Source organism: Malania oleifera, chromosome 4, assembly GCF_029873635.1.
Source record: "Malania oleifera isolate guangnan ecotype guangnan chromosome 4, ASM2987363v1, whole genome shotgun sequence".
Lineage (NCBI taxonomy): Eukaryota > Viridiplantae > Streptophyta > Magnoliopsida > Santalales > Ximeniaceae > Malania > Malania oleifera.
In genome coordinates this window covers 106,442,564-106,462,976 of record NC_080420.1, presented here as the reverse complement: position 1 = coordinate 106,462,976, position 20,413 = coordinate 106,442,564, and the positions used below count along the sequence as shown (strand labels likewise).

Below are 20,413 nucleotides of genomic sequence, written 5' to 3'. Positions count from 1 at the left end.
AAAGTAAATTTTGTATCATTGTCATCCTCATTATAATCTTTTCCACCTCTTGCCACTTGGTATATTGAGAATGATATATGAAAGAGAGAGAAAAAGTGAGAAGAAAAAGTAAAAAATAAAATATTTTTTTGGTGTAACAATCCTGTAGCGGTTATGTAACGGCCGTAGCAGCCTTTACGTAACGGTCGCGGTCCGTAACGGCCGCTACGGCCGTGATTTTTCTTCCCACTGATTTCGCTGTGTGTAACAGTATCGGTAACCCAAAAAACCTTTATGTAACGGTGTTACGCAACGGTCGCGGCCTTTATTTAAAACCATGCTCCAAGGTGTTCTCTATGTTTTATACCCTACCGAACAATAATTCCACCTTTGCAGACAACTGAACATTGATCACCATGTTGCAATTATATATCACCAAGGACCCTCAAAACAATTTTTTTACAATCCTCAATCTATTCTTGCAAACCACAAAGTTCGCTCAATTTCTCAAGAACGAATAAGTAAAACAGACCCTGTTAAACAATCTACAAATGGAAGTAGTTTGATCTGATTGTTAGCTGGTAGCACTGATAAATCGTTCAATATGTGTACCAAACTCAAGTATTCAATCCTTCTATCAAATAGCTTCATAAAATTGCAGGTTTTTGTAGGGAAAAATTATAATACAATGGTTGGAAGCAATTCTTTTTCAGTTTTTGTGGGAGGGAGGGATGTTTTTATGTAAAGAAAAACTCAGAAAGGACATTCAATATTTAATGCAATTTGCTCTCTAGTTCAAAATCTCATGGATCATATGTTTGGATTACATTCATGTTCAAGCCTTTCCAGCGGATTATCAAGAAAAACAAGGATTCGCTGAAGTTTACAGAGTTGCCAGACGATTTAGAGTAAAATGGTGGGACAATTGGGAGCGTGGGAGGGAGGGGCCATCATGGGAAGAATTGGGCTCTGATACCAAATGATGCAGGACAGCATCATGGGATTGCTGTCGAAGGAGAGAAATTGGAATAAATAAAGGAAAGGGAGGGGAAGAAGATGAAATTGAAGTGGAAGAACAGAGATTGATTTTGGGCTCTAATACCGAGAGGGAGGGAGGGAGATACCAAAAGAAAAGAAAGGAATTAGAGTTGAAAATGGGGGGATTGAAGTGGAAGAATTGAGCTCTGCTACGAAATGATGCCGAACAGCATCATGAGATTGCTATCCAAGGAGAGAAATTGGAAGAAATAGATAGAAAGGGAGGGGAAGAAGAAGATGGAATTGAAGTGGAAGAATAGAGATTGATTTTGGGCTCTAATACCAAATGATGCAGAATAGCATCGTGGGATTACTGTCAAAGGAGAGAAATTGGAAGAGATGGAGGGGAGAAGGAAGGGGAAGAAGGGAGAAGGGATAAGGAAGAACAGAGGAGAGGAAAGAGATACAATTGGGGGAAAACTCACGTTCACTGAGGGAGGGAGGGAGAGGGTTACCTAAAAGAAGAAGAAGAAAGAATGTGAATGGAGGATGGGGGATTGAAGTGGAAAAAACAGAGATTAATTTTGGGTCTGATATCATATAATGCAGAACAGCATGCTGAGATTGCTTTCAAATGAGAGAAATTGGAAGAAATGGAAGCAAGAAAGGGAGGGGAAGAAGAAGATGGAAGAATAGAGGAGAGTAAAGAGATACAACAGAGGGAAATTCCACTTTTCTTCTCTATTCAAACTCAACAATAACCAACTGCTACATGGCTTTCACACACTATTTCTAAGAAAGCCAATGACACAAGAAACTACAAATATATCCTCGAAACCAGATGAGACTACAAGCACACCCCTAAAACACACAAATATTACAAACAAGCCCCAAAACATTATCTACAAATATATACTTGAAACCACATGGGACTATGAGCACACCCCTAAAACACGCAAATATTACAAACAAGCCCCAAAACACATAATCCTACTGCAAGCATACTACACACACATAATAAACACCTAATTAACTAAGCATATTTAGGTCTAGGACCTAATATTCCGTTGACCCTCTTCTTTGGCATATGTCTCCATATTGGGTCGATCCTTCCAAATGCCTGCATCTTGTGTTATGTTGACTCAAGCTTAATTTGGCTCCTTGTGCTTGAGGAAAGGATCTTCTAAAAATGAAGTAATGAATTGGAACTGATTCAGGTGGTTGTAAAAATGAGCTTAGTGTTTGGTTAAAAGTTGGAAAGTGCTTGAAATGTTCATGTTAAAGTGATTAAAATGGTTACTTTATGAAATGTAATTAATGCGTGGATAATTTTGTAATAATTGAGAAACACTTGGGACACCCTTTGAATATAATAATTTGTTGGAAAAAAAGTTAGGTTTCAACTTTTTTAAAAGCTTTAAGGTTGTAAATTTTAAAAGTTTGCCAAAAAAGCTAAAAGCTAGCTTTCTAAATGCTAGACTATACAAAAGAAGGGGTAAGAGACATATAAACTAGTTATTTGTATTTCGAGACAAAAGAACTCTTTTTCTATCAAAATATCAAGTATCTTGAAAAATTTCATGAACTACCTGTAGTCCAGGAATGATTGAGGGAAATTTTTGAAGAATATTGTGATGATAAAAAAATTGAGTAGCAAAACAAGATAGAAATTAGATAGTTCTAAGAGATTCCATTGTTTAGTCATTAAGGAGCACAAAAGAAAGGATAAAAAGAGAGCTGGAGAAAGAAAGTGCAAATATTTGGGTAATGTAAAATGTATAAAAGATGAGAGTAATAATGTTTTGGTTAAAGAAGATATAAGAGAGAGGTGGTGTAGTTACTTTAATAAGCTGTTTGACTGTAAGTTCAAACCTAGAAGTGACAAGTGAGGAAAAGACAAAATATGAAATGTGTTCACAAAATTAGAGTAATTGAAGTTAGATGACTTTAAAAAAATGAAAAGCGGGAAATTTATAGAAATAGATAACATCCCACTTGAAGTTTGGAAATGTCTAGGGGATAAATTAATTGTGTGGTTAACTAATCTATTTAACATTATTAGAAAAATCAAGAAAATAATAGGTGAATGGAGAAAAAGCACATTAATATCTATATACAAAAACAAAGGTGATATTCAAAACTGCAATTATTATTGCAGAATTAAACTTTAGTCATACGATGAAACTGTGGAAAAGGTTGTAATTGTACAAAGAACAAGCATAGAAGTGAGGGTCTTAGAGAATCAATTTGGTTTTATGCTCGGGAGATTGACAATAGAAGCTATCTATTTACTAAGAAGATTAATGGAGAAGTTTAGGGAAATGAAGCGGGATTTGCTTATGGTTTTTATTGACCTAGAGAAAGTATATGATACAGTATCTAGGGAATTTTTTTGATGGGTTTTAAAAAAGGAGTATGCAACAAACATGATCTTAATTTTCCATGAAATTGTCGAAATTTCCCTCAAAATTTCTGGTTTCCATCACTCTCAAAATTGATATGGCAGTCGATTTTTGTCTTGCATAATTTCCGTCAAAATCTCAATGAATCATCTGAAATTTATCAAACTCTCAAAATTTTAGCGAAACTTATCAAAATTTTAACTATGCAATGAAAAACTTCCTCGGAATTCAAATGAGAGATTTAGGAGTGAAGTGAAATTTCTCTCTCATTCTATTTATTTTTATCAAAACAAAAGATTGTTACAAGTGCCTTTGAAAAGAAAAAATGAAGTTACAACAGCATTTTATTCAACCATTCATGTCTAAATTATCATTATTTGTATGATAAATAATATTTAAATGATTTATGAATTTCATTTGCATTAATTGAATATGTTTAATGCACATTATCTTACAAATACGTTTGATACATGTACTATATTACAACTTTTCTACCTCATACACAACAGACATATTTAACTTGTAATGTTTTAGTCCTAAAACTTATATTATTATGTATATTAACCATTTCTAATGTTTCAAAAAGAATTCCATGCTTTACTACTGATTTCTGTTATTTTTTGAAATCGAAATCAAAATTGACATTGAAATTGAAATTTCTGTCAAAATTACTGTACTTTGGGAGCTTTGAATTTTGAGTCGAAATCAAAATTTAAGACCTTGGCGACAAATATATTGATGTTATTAAGGATATGTATGATAGAGTAACGACTAACATTAGGAGTAGGAGGAGAGTCTAAAGATTTTACAATCACAATAAGTGTGCATCAAGACTTCACTTTAAGCCCCTATCTATTTGCTTTAGTGATTGATGAACTTATGATGTATATCCAAAGCAAGACCCCATGCTGTATGTTTGTAGATGATATTGTTTTAATTGATGAAAGCAGGAGTGGGTAGAATCTAAGTTAGAATTCGAAGAATAGTGTTGGAATCTAAAGGCTTTAGGATAAGTTGAAACAAGACAAAATATATGAAATGTAACTTCAGCCATAAGGAGGAGTATTGAAGATAAGATTAAACTTGATGATCAAGAAGTCAATAGCACTAGTAGATTTTGATATCTTGGATCTATTATGTGTGCGGAGGGAGAAATTGAAGAGGATGTAGTACGTAGAATTAAAGAAGGTTGGGTAAAATGGACGATTGCTTCATGTGTGATGTGAGATCGTAGAATGCCTCTAAAATTAGTAGGAAAGTTTTATAGGACGACTATAATACCTACTATGCTATATGGATAAGAATGTTGGCCAACTAAGAAACAACATAAAAAGTAAAAGAAGTTGAAATGCGCATGCTAAGGTGGATGAGTAGTGTAACAGTAAAGGATAAATCAAGGAACGAACATGTTTGCAGTAAAGTTAGGCACGACACCAATAGAAGATAAGATAAGGGAGGGGCGGTTTAGATGATTTGGGCATTTGAAATGTATGCCAAGTAATGCAACAGTAAGTAGGAGCTAGCAAATTACTACTAATGGCACCAGAAGGGGGAAGGACAGACTTAAAATAACTTGGAATGAGGTGGTGAGAAAAGATCTAATAGCTTGAGTTAGCCGAATAAAATGCCCTTGATCGAGTTGATTGGTGGGAAAGGATTCATATAGCCGAACCCACTTAGTGGGACTTAAGGCTTGTTGTTGTTGTTGTTTATTTATTTATTTTGTGAATTTCTTGATTAACTTAACTCTTGATTAACATAACTCTTTCTGGAGATTTATTCACCTTGTCAAACTCCATGGAGAATCCCAATTCGTGTAGTTTAGATTGGTTCCTGATTTCCACCGAATGGAAGGAACATTTCCTCAACGCTGTTTTACAATTTCTCCTAATGCCAATATCTGTTGATCATCATATTTGGTTGGATAAGGGTGGTTTGAGGAGTGGGCCAATGCCTTTTCTATTTGAGGATGTGTGGCTTACTATGGAAGGCTTTAACTATTTGGTGTAGAAGTAGGTGACGGGTAATGAGTGGTGTGGATAGTAATGCTAGTTATGTGATTTTCTCAATATCAAATGGTTGATAATGCAGTTTATGAAGTGTGATAGTGAGGTTTTTAAAGGTATTAAAGAGAGGAAAGGGGACCTTCTTTGGGAAATGAATGAACTGGATGTTAATGAGGAATCGGAGGGAATATCTTTTGATGATTGGCAAAGGAGATATTTTGTCAAAAAAGAGCTAGCTGATGTTATAGGATGGAGGAGAGAGGAGATATCATGGAGACAAAAAGTTGAGCTCTTTGGGTATTGGAAGGGGATAAAAATACAGATTTCTTCAATTCTCTCCCCCCCCCCCCCCCCCCAAAAAAAAAAAGTCGCGAATAAGATTTGGCTGCTGTTTATGGATAAGAATAAATATGTTAATAGAGAATGAACAAGGTACAATGAGAGGAGAATCATGTTCTCCTGAAAGCAAAAGGAATAATTACAATAAAGTTACAAAAAGGATCCTTCCAATCCCTTTGAAGATCAGACACTGAGAACCCCTAAGAAAACCGTTTAACAAATAGGCCTAGGAAAAAGCCAGGAAGACTACTAAATTTGGAAAGATTGTGCAATCCTTGAAAGTTCTCATATTCCACCCAATCCAAAGGTTCTACAGGATGGCAAAAACCGCACTACACTGTAAAGCTCTTTCCTCTTTCTTTTCTGCTCTTGCCAAAACCCCAATATCTGACAAGAAGGAGATCCATAAGTACCCATGCTTTGAATGTACAGATTGAGGATATAGGGGATGAAGAGGCCAGGTGGCTGGAAAGGCCGTTTGAGGAGATTGTAGCAGTCCTTGAGATTTTAACTGAGACAAGCGCTGGGGTCTTGATGGGTTTACCATGCCTTTCCTACAAGAAAGTTAACTGGTCGTAAGAATGATATTCTTATGGTGTTCAATAAATTCCATGAAAGATGAAAATTTGTGAATAGCGTAAATAATTTTTTTGTGATTTTGATACAAAAAAAGGTAGGATTATGAACTTAAGAGTTTTAGCTCACCAGCCTGGTGGTTTTATGTGCAAATTAATTGCATAGATCTTGCTTGAAGTTTAAGGCAAGTAGTGGGACCTTTGAAGACTTGTCATGGGGCGTCAAACTCTTCATGTTGCATTAAATAGAAAATGAAGGTGGAAGGAAAATTGAAGCAAGCAAGCAAAGGATTCATTTTGCAAATTGGATATGGTGAAAGCATATGGTCATGTTTGATTTAAGTTTCTCATTTACATCTTGAGAATATGAAATTTTGACATAGGCGGAGAAGGATTTGGAACTGCATCTGTTCTCCTATGCCCTCCACTCTTATCAATGTGGCGCCATTCAATTTTTCCCAGTCTTATAGGAGACTAAGATGGGGATTCTTCGTCCCCATTTAATTTTAAATTGGTGATGGAGGTTGTTAGCAAAATGCTTATTATGGCAATTATCGTGGGCTTATTACTGGATTTTTAATGTGAAAAGATACACAAGATTGCAAGAAAGAAAAGTCATTTCACACATTTTTTGTGTGTGCAAACACTCTATTATCTCTTTTGGATTGAATTTAAATGATTGCAAGAGTTGAGGAGGGCTTTATTATTTATTATGTTATGAAGCAGTTTCTGGTCTGATGTCTGTTTGGGCAAAAATGAGCATATTCCCATTGGAGAAGAGGAACATTGGAGGATGGTGTGGATGGCAGAGTATGGAGTCATCAGAATGGAGCATACTAATGTATTTGAGATTTACAGTGTACAAGAGGTGGCCTGTATGGGATGGGGATGAGGAAATAAATAAGAAAGAGTTGTGAGGGGCTTTTTTGAGCAGACTCTAGATTTTATTTTGAAGTTAACAATGGGTTTACCGTCCTGTTTTGGCACGACGGTGGGCAGGATCTCTTCTGAAAAATCACTTTCCTGTTCTATTCTTGCTGGCCAGAGACAGGGACGCTTTAATGAACTCGTGGCTTTGATGCTTCAGTCTGTCCGAGGGATTGTGTGGGGTATGCTGTTCTAAGAACTCAGGATTGGGAGTTGGAAAGATTTGCTAATTTTTTGACAGCTTGTATCGCATTTTTGTTATGGCACAGAAGGGGGGCATGTGAAGTGGAAAATCTGCAAGAAAAGATGCTTTGATTTTTAAGGTTTTCTTCAGGATTAATGAGAGGAGTAACCATCACGAAGAGAGGATGTCCTCCCATTGGAAAGCTATTTGATTAACAGGAGCTCCAATAGAACTGTTTTTTTTTTTTTTTCAAAAGTTTTCTGCTTGGGGAGCTTCACGGTAGAGAATTTTGACTCCAGATGACCAGCGGAAGGGGTCACAAGTGGTATATGTATTTTTCAGTGCGTCATATTTTTATTAGTTGCATGCAACTGGGGCAGAAATCTTTGGGAAACTGCTGCCTATACTGCTGCTTATGTTGGGGATTCTATGGGTGACGGCCAGCTTTGTCTTTGAAGAATTGTGGTCATGGGCATTTAGACACAGAGATTGAAAGGGTTGTAGACTTGATCCCTATGGGTGTCTTTTGGCTGGTCTGATGGGAAGAAATCATGGAGCTCTTGAGGATACAGAAACTATATTAATTCTGTAGCGGGCTGATGGTTTAGAACTTCATATTATTGGTTTAATAATGGGCAGCTTTTTGTTAATGCCCAGGCTGCCTTATATTTCTCTCTCTCTCTCTCTCTCTCTCTCTCTCTCTCTCTCTCTCTCTCTCCTATTTCTGCACATTTGCACTTTGGTTGCATTACTTTGGTGCCTGTAGTGTTCTTCTCTTTTGCTTATTAAAAAAAATAAGAAAAGAAAAGAAAAATCGCAATTTGCATTTAAAAAAATGAATTTGTGGGCACTATTCTAGTTTTTTTTTTAATACTTTTTTTCTCATTTAAAACGACTTTTATTTTATTTCATGCTGGAACTTCAAAATCAATTCTCTCACTGTTGACTGATAAAGTTTTCTTTGCAGGTTTTCAAGTACGTGGAAGGCTTGTGTTGGGTTATGAAGTATTACTATCAGGGTGTTTGCTCCTGGCTATGGTGAGTTTGACTCTAGGACAAAAGAAAATTTAACTTTCTTGCACCAGCTTTTCTTGTTTCTTCATCTATAGCACATGAGCTTACTTCATACTAAGTGGATAATGCATTTTTTTTGTTAAATAAGTAGAAAAGAAGTGGTGAAAAGAATTGTCATATTCTACTGTACACCATATAGTGTGTGGATTAGTGGAGACAAAGGAACTGTTGGGTTCTTGATGCAAATTTGTGAAGAAATGCTTAAAGAAAATGCTTATGACTAGTGAAATCTTTCTTCAGACAAATATAGGTCTGAATCTTCTAGTTGCGAGCCTACAAATTGTTAACTGTATCCCAAGTAATGCATGCTTTATATACAGCTACAGTTGAACATGATAGTTTTTATTTATTTATTTATTTTTTTTTGGGGGGGGGGGGGGGGAGGGGCACCATTTTGTATTGGGTTGAGTGTAATTTATAACTAACAATGCACTCTTTTGTTTGCTTCAGGTTTTATCCATATCATTATGCTCCTTTTGCTTCTGATCTTAAAGATCTTGGAGATCTTGAGATTACATTTTTCTTGGGTGAGCCATTTAAACCTTTTGACCAGCTCATGGGGACCCTACCAGCTGCAAGGTGGATTTATTTTTTAATTAAAATATTTTTGTAACAATTAAAACGACATATTTGACAATTGTAATTGATTCTTCATGCGCTCAGTTTTTCTTTTGATTAGTTTCTTTCCCTTGCATGTGGTGATGTTTAAGCTTATTTATTCGATGTTTTGTTACAGTGCACATGCCCTGCCTGAAAAATACAGAGAATTGATGACTGACCCATCATCGCCTATCCTTCACTTCTACCCTTCTGGTAAATTGATTCATTACTGCCTTTTGATTTGTCTCCTGCAAATCTTTTCTCAAGATTTTTTTTTTCCTTTGTGGTGTCAGACTTTGAGATTGACATGAATGGGAAGCGCTTTGCGTGGCAGGTGCTTTCTCCTTTATTCCTACACAAATTTTCTCCATGGAAATTTATTTAATAGCCTAACTGAAAATTTTATTCATTCATTTCTGAAATTCAGGGTGTTGCAAAATTGCCATTCATTGATGAGAAGAAATTGCTTGCTGAAACTAAGAAGCTTGAAAGCACTTTAAAGGTATTTAATCTCCGTTTGTTGATTTTATTTTGCTTTTGCAAAACTAGCACCCATAATTCTTGCATTCATTAAATTATGGGCCCGAGATATGTCCTTTGAAATAAAGCCAAAATGCCAAATGCTATGGAAATCCTTTTGGGCATGAAGGAAAGGTAACAACTAGAAAAGTGCAAGGATTTCAGTAGAACATTTGTGCTGATAATGGAAAGATCTTCCTCTAACATTAACTCTAATAGTTGATGACCACAGTATTACTTGGGCAACAGTTTCATGTAGTGGCTGTGTTGTGTATGCACTCGCATGCCTGCAAAGGTTGAGTGTTGTACACTTTTCCTGCCTGAAAATTTTCTTCACACTTTCACAAAATTTTAGTTCAGACCCACTTCTGAGTGCTGGTCTGAATTGGCTTGGTCAGCATTGAATCTCGTTATTCCCTCTGACCCAAAAAATGAGTAATATTTTGCCTATTTCTGAAGGATCGTGTTAAGCTTCAGAAGTAATTTAGCCAGGTGCACAGTGAATTTATAGCCCCTTAGCATGCATGAACAGTAAACAATGGTTTCTTGATTTAGGCTATTTGCCATGATGATTCCTTGCTTGTTGCTCATGAGTCATGACTGACTCCTGATAAAAAGCAAATTCTGTGAATGCTGTAGCCTCCAAGTTGAATTAAATTTTCCTTAGATTTGTTGTCTTGAGATATGATAAGGCTTCCTTGTTCCTGAATGCACTTGATCTAAGAATTTTGAATTTCGGGAGATAGGAGGTTGAAATGAATGCATGCAAAATTTGTCTTCAGAAACACAATACAGTGGAGAAGGATATACAAAATTTGTCTCCTAATGTGTGCACACATCTGTTCTCATTTTGTTCTTTTTCGTTGCGAACCTGGAACAATTTTTTGGTGTTTACATACTTCCAAGAACTGTGAGAAAACGAAGGAGGGGTAGGCTTTGTGAGGAAGTGCTATGTTTAAGGGCTCTTTTACCGAGCTTTTATGGTGTAGGGTGCTGTCTCTGGCATTTCATTGCACTCTGCTGATGGATCTTTTGGAGTAATATGTATATATTGTTTTGGTTTGCTAAGGATTTGCAGAGCTTCCCTTCACTAGTTATTTTGATTATCTTATTTCTTTGTCCTTTTGTTTTGTTGTTTTCTGTCTACTGGGAGGATGCTTTAATCTGCCTTTTTTAGTGGATGTTTCTTTAGCCAAAAATTTGGGGTTTGGAGAAGAATGTGAGTTTTTTCCCCTTGCTCCTTGCTCCATGCTCCAATTCCCATCCGTCCCCACTTCCCCCCCGGCAACCGAAAAAAAAAAAGAAAAAAAAGAAAAAACTCAAAACACAAACAAAAATAAATGAATTTGATGTCTAGCCATCTGACCATGGCTATTTTTATGGAAACAGAGAATGTGATGATGGTTTTCATGGTTGGGAGCATTTGTAAGATAGATATGACAAAGAAAACTAAGATACAACACCTATGCTAATGGTAATATGTGAAACAGATATATAATTGAAGGAATATTTACAAAATATTTATTTGTTGCATATTGAGTTTGCAAATGCATGTGAGTTAGTTTAGAAAAGAAAGAAATAAAATGGAAGCTGCAAAGCCTTTGGCGGTGAACACCCACATCAGATTTCTGTTGGGCTACTGGTTTGGTCAGTCATAATGCTGAGGCTTCCTACATGTGGGTGCAACTTCTCACTTAGCCTGTATAGCAATCAGAGAATTCAGAAATTTGTGGACAATGAAGGAGCTGTAGGGTTGGTAGTGGAAGGAGGAAAAAGCATTTCTGTTGTACACAGTGCAGAGTGAAATGATCAAGGGAGTGGAAGCCAGATGAGAACACTTCTGTGATGAATTTCAAATTTAAGAATTGGGCCTCTTGTGTGGGCTGAGCCCATTGACATAGTGCCACGAGGGCATGTGGAACTGGGCCGATATTTGTTTGAGCAGATGTCAACTGGTTCTTGGAAAGATGAAGTCAGCCAGCTAGGTATTGGGTTTTTCCTTCAAAGGAATTGAGGAAAGGGATTATTAATTGTTTGAAGTTAGTGAGAAGTGAAGTAGAGAATAGAGACTGCACAAGGAATTTCAACACAGAAGCAGCAGGAAGAGGGAACTAAAAAGGTTTACGCTTCTTGATTAATTATGGCAGACATGGGGGGAGTAGTAGTGAGAGATATGAGAGCTAGGGAAGAGGGAAAGACTCTTGTTTTCAATGTTGAGGAGGATAATGTCTTGGGATGCAATTGGTGTTACATGACGGGAAGAAGAGGGTAGTTATCAACATTTTTGAACTGTTGGAGTGGGACAAAGATGAGCTTGACTGATGCAATATGATGGTTCATAACCTGTGGAGGGTTAGAAATTGTAAATTCTTGGTTTTTCACTAAAAGTATTAACGACATGATTGGAGGAACCTGCATTGTGTGGAAATTTTCTTGTGGGAATGCAAGATGACATAACAGGGGGATTCTCCATTTGTCCCTCTTTTTTTCCCAGTGGGAAGGTTGATGGATTCGAGTGGGCACTAGGAATTTATGGTTCGAACAAAGACGGGAACAAGATACATATTCGGGATGAGTTGTCAGAAAAGGGTGATTTCAGCATCGTTTTAGGGACTGTCCTTGGGCACTCAGAGGTGCATTCAACATCGTTCTTTGTTCTTATGAAAGAGATGGGGTGAGGAGGAGGACTATTTATTGAAAAAATCTAAAGACTTTATGAATATAATGCAGTAATGCACTAATGAATACTCATTCAGGACAAAGCTTTACCTTACCTAACTTCAGGGAGGAACCTTTTGTGTCAAAAAATGATTGTTTCTTGATTTCTGTGGAGTGAGGAGCACTTTCCTGATGCAGTTAGAAAATTCTTTTAAGATCTTCCTCGGATCATCACTCTTGTTTGCCAGATTTGGGGTTTAAAAGAGGGTAGGGGTGACATTGTTTATGTTTGAAAACATGTAGCTAAAAGCACATGCCTTCATTATGTTAGTGAAACATTGGTGGTAGGAGATGAGTGTGGAAGGATATGCCAGTTGTTGGTGACATAAAAACTAGGGGATTGAAGGGAAGTATGCCTTGATGTCTTTAGTGACATCAGGAGTTGGAAAATTCTTCAAAATATCAAGAGTTGGAGGAGAAAGAAACTTAAGTGGCTATGTCTTTCCAGCAAGAGGGAGAAAGATTCTGGGCGAAGGAATTAGCTAATGTAATTGGGATGGGGAAAATCTTTTGAAGAGAAAAATTGAGGGCTCTTTGGCATAAGGGGGGAGAAAGAAATGCACTTTTTTTGTGGTTTTTTTTGTTTGTGTGTGTGTGTAGATTATTTAATTATTGCTACAAAAACAGTCTCATTAACAAACTGGGGGCGGTGGATGGCAGGGAAGGCAAGGATAACAGAGTTGAAGGGTGTTATTGGCAATTACAATGCAATTACTATAAAGGCCTCTATACAGTCTTTTTGGAGACCTTTGGTTGTGGGCCTGGTTGCTGATAGCTGAAGATTTTGCCAAATGGTTGGAAAATCCTTTTGATGAGAGGGAGGCCAAAGATGCACCTCAGGAGTGCAATTGGTAAGCTTCTTCCGAAATTGTTGACTATTGACACTCAAGTGGGATGATAAGAGGAGGAAGTAGGATTGTAAAGAGTTATTCTTTGGAGGTGCCCAACAGTGACATTGAGAAGATTTTTTAATAGTTCTGCGTCATTGGGCAATTTTTGCGTTGCACCAACAGTACTTCTCATCTTGGTCATGAAGAAAGAGTTGGTAGCCAACATCAAGGAAATAAGAATCTTAGATCTATTAGTTTGAGGGTTGTATATACAAAATAATAAATAAGATCGTAGCTAACAGATTAAAGGGTACCGTAGTGGTGATGGGGTTATTTCTTAATTCATTTGTGGAGGGTTATCAAACCCTTGATGCAGCTCTAGTTGCCAGTGTAGTGGTGGACAGTAAATTAAAGACAGGCAGTAATGGGGGTAAGTTGCAAATTGGGCATGGAGGAGGCTTTTCTTTGGGCTTTTGCTTCTTGTTGCTTCAAAGGGATCTAGTCTTGGATTTATTGGTTGTCATTATTATTATGATGCTTTGTTGTTCCTTTTCTTATTTTTGTTTTCTTGTGTGTCTTAGAAAAATACCTGATCTTCTGCCTTGTGCATCCTCTATCTCTGAATGAAATTTCTTCTTCTATCCAAAAATTTTTAAAAAATCATAATGAAATTTGCACGACAGTCTGGAAACCTCACAATCAAGAAAGGGATGGGCATTATCCTCTTGAGAACACTTGCACAGAGTGCAGATATCCAGGCTAGAAGCTTTGTGAAGGCTTCCTCACCTGTAACGTTTGATTTGTATTAATTATGTCAATAGTCGAAGTCCAGGGGAATGCTTAGCTTCACATGGAAGTTCACTTGTGAAACGATTCTATCCATAGCTAAAGAAGGAAACTAGGAGACACCCAAAAAGGCAAAATGTGTTGTGAAGAATTTACAAGAAAACTAATACTCAAATCGGACCTATACAGGAGGCAAATTTCTTTTTGAAAAAAGAGGGGAAAATTAGAGGAGAAATGTGTCACAAATTTTGAAGTTAGGTTGATAGTGATTATTTTTGGTATGCTTATGCTTCCTATTGTTAGGCATAGTGGGACTTAAAAAGATAAACTAAGGAATGAGCATATTCGTAGTAAGTTAAGCTTAGCTTCTTTAGCAGATAAGGTAAGGGAGGTATGATATAGATGGTTTGGGCATCTGCAATATAGGCCAAATAGTACACCAATGAGGAGTGAGCTAATTACTGAGAGTGACAACAGAAGGGGTAAGGGTAGACCAAAAATAACTTGGAATGAGATAGTAAGGATTTAATAACCCTGAATTTGTTAGAGGAAATTGCCCATGATTGTGTAAATTGGAAGAAAAGGATTCATGTAGCCGTCCCCACCAAGTGGGATTTTAGGCTTTTGTTTTTTTTTTTTTTTTTTTCCTTTTGTTGTTGTTGTTGTTTGATGCTTCCTGTGGGCCATTATATGGGAACTGGTTGGCTTTTAAATTCTCTCATGTTCATGCATCAATGGTCTAGCATGTCTGCAGACTGGGGATTTCCCTAAAAATCCAATCTAATTGTGATCAGTTGGAGTATTATAATCTAAAGAATTAATGGCATTAGCATTAATTTTATTGTTCATTTTTATATTAACATGATCAAGCCTCAAGTTGCTCACTCTGACTTGGTATAAGCAGGAAGAAGAAATGGTTCGGAACCGTGTGATGCTTGATTTGTTGTATGTTTTTTCTTATCATCCGTTGGCTGCACAAATATTCTCATACTACCAGTTCTATTATCAGTTAAGCCCAGATAAAAGATATGCTTGGTCAATTGACACAAATGTGAGGTTGGTTGGTTTAAATTTAGTGTTAAGTTTTCATGTTTTGGCTTCTTTAAATGTAGGCTGCTTTGACCTTATTCTGTTCCTGACTTTTTTCAGTGGTGGAATGAATGGATTCCTTTGGTTATGTGAGAGGAATGAGTGGAGGGAAACAGTTCCTTCTCCTCTCAGTGGATTGCCTGACATTGAGTCTAACAAAGTCTTGTGAGTATCCTCCTGCCATTGTTGCTTCAAGGGGATAAGTCTCATTTTCTAAGTACTTTTATGTTTTTCAGAAATGTTACCTACGTTAATCCTCCACATCATAAGCATATTCCAGAACCTCCTGAGGGGGTAACCATGCCTGGGAAGGTATGTTAAAAATCATGTCATTTATGATGTTTTATGATCCTTACAAATTACCATTACTTCATGAAGGCGAAAGTGTGGACATGCAAGTACAGTAGTTTGTCCCTCCTATTTCGTAACAGTGGGAAACTACCTTGTACAAAACAAAAATAAAATTGTGAAACGTACTGCAGATTGTTTAAATGTGGGGGTTACTGTGGTTTGCATTTGTTTAAATAGTTGGGTACAATACAGGAAAACACATTTGTTTCTTGTGACAATGTGAATAATGTATTGTTTTTTCGGTTGAAGATAGTGGAATTATATTTCATTAAATGGCTGTGGTTTTTTGTAAGATATTTTAGTTCATTTGCAGGTCTTGCAACTTTCTGACATAAAACCATTCCCCATGTTGTGGCATGAAGACAATGGACGGCGCCAGCTAGGCAGAGAGAGGTAAAAACAGAATGCATTTTCATCACTTACCTACAATTTCTGTGATCCCTCCTTTTGGGCTTCGGGTTCATAGAGAGAGAGAGAGAGAGAGAGAGAGGGTCCTCCTGTATTTTTCAGTGTTCGGTATATAACGCATCTGCTATTTCAGGGCACAAGTACCTGGGGCAATCTCTGGTCCTCTATTGGGAGAAGCAGCTCACCGTCTCCTCAAGAATACACTTAATATAAAAAATTCCTTCTCCCCTGCACTGCATGCTCAACTACCGTATCAAACTGCCCCAGTCAATCATACGGTTCATAGACCAAGACCAGCTGGACCCTCTGGATACGAAAGGGGCTTTAATGAGAATGGACATTACAGTAATCGTCGAGGCATAATGAGTTGCCCTAGATTTCCACCATCTCCAAGTGAAATTCAGGGCAACCGACAAAATATCAGGTCACAATACAGATCTTCATATCAAGAACAAAACCACAATTATGAAGAACAATACCACAATGCAAGGGTTGGGATGTCTGCTTTGACAATAGATAGTGCTAGAACCCGACCACATACAACAGCATCTCCCAGGATGCCAAGTTCAGGTTCACTGCCAAATCTCCGTCCACAGTTAGTGCAGAATACGAGTCCACTTCCTTCCCCACCTCCCAAGTGGATTAATAGATCGACTGGAAGTGCTGGAATGTATTTTAGACCAGAAACTGCTTCCAACGAAAAGCAGGTGAAAAAAGTCTATCAGATCAAGACTCGGGTATCCCAGAGTCCTCCAGACTCTGAACTTCAGCAGTGAATCTTGTGGCTTTTAGTTGGATTTGGCAATACTTATTCTATTTGAGGATGCAGCCCCCAGCTATTAGCTCCCCACTGCTAATGCGTACAAGAGCAGGAGTTGAATAAAGTTCCTTGCATGCATTCCGTGTTTGTTCATAATGAGAGCTTGCCGTATAGATTGAGATAGTAACTGTATTTCAGGTGAAGCTCGTTATTCCAATCCATCTGTGTGGAGCGCTCTTTTTTGGGTGAAAAAGTGAAGCTTTGTTGGAGGCCATCTCCGCAGAGCTCCATTGAGGCACGGGGCCAGAGACTATTGTAGAACCAGGTCGACCCAACCTCGGCTAGATTTCATGTTGGCTATTGGCAGAGACTTACATTGGTTGGACAATACTGTGTATTCCTGGCAGTGATGGTTCAACATGGTTGTGGAAGGGCAAAAGAGTTCAATAAAAGCTTTGGAAGACAATTGTGTAAGATATTTTTTCTCTTATTTGAGTTTATTTTTAAATGTTGGAGAGAACAACAAAGCCATGCTCCGCCTGCAGCGAAAAAAATTGAGGGCCAAGTATTTATTGGGTATATCACATATGATGCTGTGTAATATAAGTGGTGCTGATTTATTTAGGTGTACAAGGTCTAACAGGCACTTTTGCTGTTGATGGGGTTTTGTGCTCGCAGGCGCTATCGCTATGGTAAGGTGGATTGGCAATGAAATTGACAGTACAGTTGCAATGCAATGCAATGAGAAATATAACGCCACGCCTTATGTGTAATCATGCTAGTTTCACTCGTTTGAAGATTTAATATATAAAAAAGCCTGAAAATGGTAAAGAGCTTTGGCATTAAATGGTAGTGGAGAAACACCCTTACTGTCATTTTTAGATTTTAAAATAATTATAAAAGTGTTATCTCAGTTTTAAATTTTTAAAATTTGTACAGGAGTTAAAAAGTATTTTTTTTTATTATTCTTAGATTTTTATTTTTATATAATTTGTAAAAAAAATTGAAAAATAATGAGACTTTATAATTATCAAGAAATAAAAAATAAATAAGTTATTTTATGCAACTGAATAGATTATTATTTTTATCACCTTTTCATTTACTATTACTACGTTTTGTTTCAACTATGATTCGAACCTGTAACGAAGTTACAGCCTTGTTACTATAATGACATTTTCTCCATTGCCATAAATGGGAAGGACAAGGTGCTCGGTCAAGCGAATGTTTACAGAAAAAAAAATTATATTATTATCAAACATGGAATAATTTAAAAATAAATATTTCCATGATGAAAAATTTGAGAATAGCTTCTTTTATTTTTTTATTCAATGTTAAAGATATATTACATGATTTGATTTAAGAGGAGGAAGCTTTCTTTGCAGCTGTTATATCTCAATACTATGAGGATTTCATTCTGAGCCTAATCTATGTTGCCAACCAAAATTACCTACCAGGTCAAAAAATGCTGCATTGCATTTTCCATTCAAATATTATTCTAGGATTCTCAATTTTGTTTAAACAGCAGAACATTTGCTCCTCCCGCATCCTCATTTTGCTATGGGGAGATATGATAAACGCAAATTGAGGGTGAGAAGTTCAGAAATTTGAGATAATATTTGCTGCCATCTATTTCTTATTACTTTATCTAATGTAGAATAGAATAGGAAGTGAATGCACATTCTCTAAATTCTTGATTTATTTCCTGGATGAATTCACAAAAAAATTTTAAATTATCATTTGCTTTTATGATATTAACATCATTTTGAAAACAGTATATAAAATTATTGGGTTATAACTATTCTATTATTAGAAATAGCATTTGCGCGGCCCAAACCATAACATTTTTTGTGTTTAGATTTAGGTGTGCTAGTTTTAAGGCTTGCCCCCAGACACATATCCCACAATGCATTAATATAAGATAACATGTTTTGGGGGTTATTTCCTTCCATGTGGAGGAAAGTTCAAGTGGGCTTTATTAAAAACCCAAAACCTAGCCTTTTTACGGTGAAAACCTAAAGAAAGTTATAAAAAAAGAGAGGAGAGAAGGGAGGAGCCATCACGTCTCAAAAGAAAGAGAAAAATGTGATTTTTCTCATGCTGTTCAGATTTCATTAAGACTCTGATCCTGTTTCGTTTGTGGTCCGATCGAGCTGAAATTTGGAGGAGAGATTCATGACTAAAGGAGCTACAATCTGAACGGTGAAGATCGGATTTGGAGCTCGAGAGTCGGGATTTTTGCCCGTGAATAGTAACTGCGAATTTGATACATTCTCTCCAATTCTCTTTGTATTTGCCAAGATTGTTGATATCTTGATGAGATATATTTGTAGTCTCTAATTGAGTTTAGAGAAGATTTAGTGTACCAATTATTTGATTGATAGTAGAGGTTTCAACTGGACTAGGTCTCGTGGTTTTTCTTCCTCACACTGGGGAAGTTTTCCAAGTAAAAAATTGCTTGTGTTCTTGTGGCTTGGTGTGATTGATTATTTTTTATTTTTATTTTTAGCATGTATAAAAGTAAAGATACACTATATTTGCTTGCATATAGGGAGAATAATTATTTTGCTATGATTGTTTGTTGATATCTCTCCCAACAAAGTGGTATCAGAGCCCGATTGACAGATTGTTAGGTTGACAATTTGAGTTATGGAAGCAAATACTAGTAGAATGATTAATCTAAATGGTTCAAATTATCACATATGGAATGAAAAAATGGAGGATCTTCTTTGTGTGAAAGATTATTACCTACCGGTGTTTAGTGCTGAAAAACCAAAAAAAAGTCTGAAGTGGAATGGATTTTGTTACATCAACATGTGTGTGGGTATATCAGGCAGTGGGTAGATGATAATGTTTTGAACCATATTAGTGGAGAGACAAATGCACGTTCTCTATGGAGTAAGCTTGAAGAGTTATATGCTAGAAAGACTGGAAATAATAAGTTGTTTCTGATTATACAAATGATGGCTTTGAGGTACTAGGATAAGACTCCTTTATCTGATCACCTGAATACATTCTAAGGAATTATTTATCAGTTGGTTGGAATGGGTATTAAGTTTGATGATGAGATACAAGGGTTATGGTTGCTTGGTTCATTACCGGACTCATGGGAAACACTTAGAACTTCATTGTCTAACCCCACTCTAGAAGGGGTAATCACAATGGCTATGACCAAAAGCTGTTTGCTAAATGAAGAGATGAGAAGAAAAACACAGGAATCCTCTTCACAGTCAGAGATCTTAATTACAGAAAAGAGGGGGAGAAGTAAGAGCACAGTTATGAAGAACAAATATAATAGCAGAAGCAAGTCCAACAGCAAATGTTGAGTGTCATCATTGCGGGAAAAAGGGACATATCAAGAAATATTACAAACAATTGAAGAAAAAAAACAAGAATGAGAAAGGGAAGGAAACGAAGAATGAAGATGACAAAGATGATGATGATAGAGTTGCTACTACCACTCCTGCAGAATTCCTCATTGTTTATGATGATGAGATGATAAATGTTGCATACCATGAGACTAGCTGGATGATTGACAGTGGTGCCTCCATTCATGCTACATTTCGGAAGGATTCATTTACATCCTATAGATCTGCTGACTTTGGAACAATAAAGATGAGAAATGATGACTTGGTTAAAGTCATTGGAATTGGGTATGTGTATTTGAAGACAAATAATGGTACAAGTTTAGTTCTTAGAGATGTGAAGCATATTCCTGACATTCGTTTGAATTTGATTTCTGCAGGTAAACTTGACGACGAAGGGTACTGCAGCACTTTCAGTGATGGCCAGTGGAAGCTCACCAGGGGTGCTATGGTTATGGCTCGAGGCATGAAACACTCTGCATTGTATGTTCTGTAAGCAAAGATCTCCAACGACATAGTTAATGCG

The 20,413-nt window shown here is 36.8% G+C and overlaps 1 protein-coding gene across 1 annotated transcript in view; it reads left to right on the top strand.

Moving 5' to 3' along the window:
- Nucleotides 1-17,149, top strand: part of LOC131154107 (5'-3' exoribonuclease 4) — an 87,989-nt gene extending 70,840 nt beyond the window's left edge. Inside the window, exons 13-22 of the mRNA XM_058106629.1 lie at nt 8,358-8,428; nt 8,915-9,043; nt 9,201-9,277; nt 9,358-9,398; nt 9,492-9,566; nt 14,822-14,973; nt 15,067-15,171; nt 15,243-15,318; nt 15,671-15,750; nt 15,899-17,149. Of these exons, the coding sequence (XP_057962612.1) occupies nt 8,358-8,428; nt 8,915-9,043; nt 9,201-9,277; nt 9,358-9,398; nt 9,492-9,566; nt 14,822-14,973; nt 15,067-15,171; nt 15,243-15,318; nt 15,671-15,750; nt 15,899-16,541 (1,449 nt within the window). The 3' untranslated portion in view covers nt 16,542-17,149. The remainder of the gene's footprint in view (nt 1-8,357; nt 8,429-8,914; nt 9,044-9,200; nt 9,278-9,357; nt 9,399-9,491; nt 9,567-14,821; nt 14,974-15,066; nt 15,172-15,242; nt 15,319-15,670; nt 15,751-15,898) is intronic.
- Nucleotides 17,150-20,413: the final 3,264 nt, after the last annotated feature.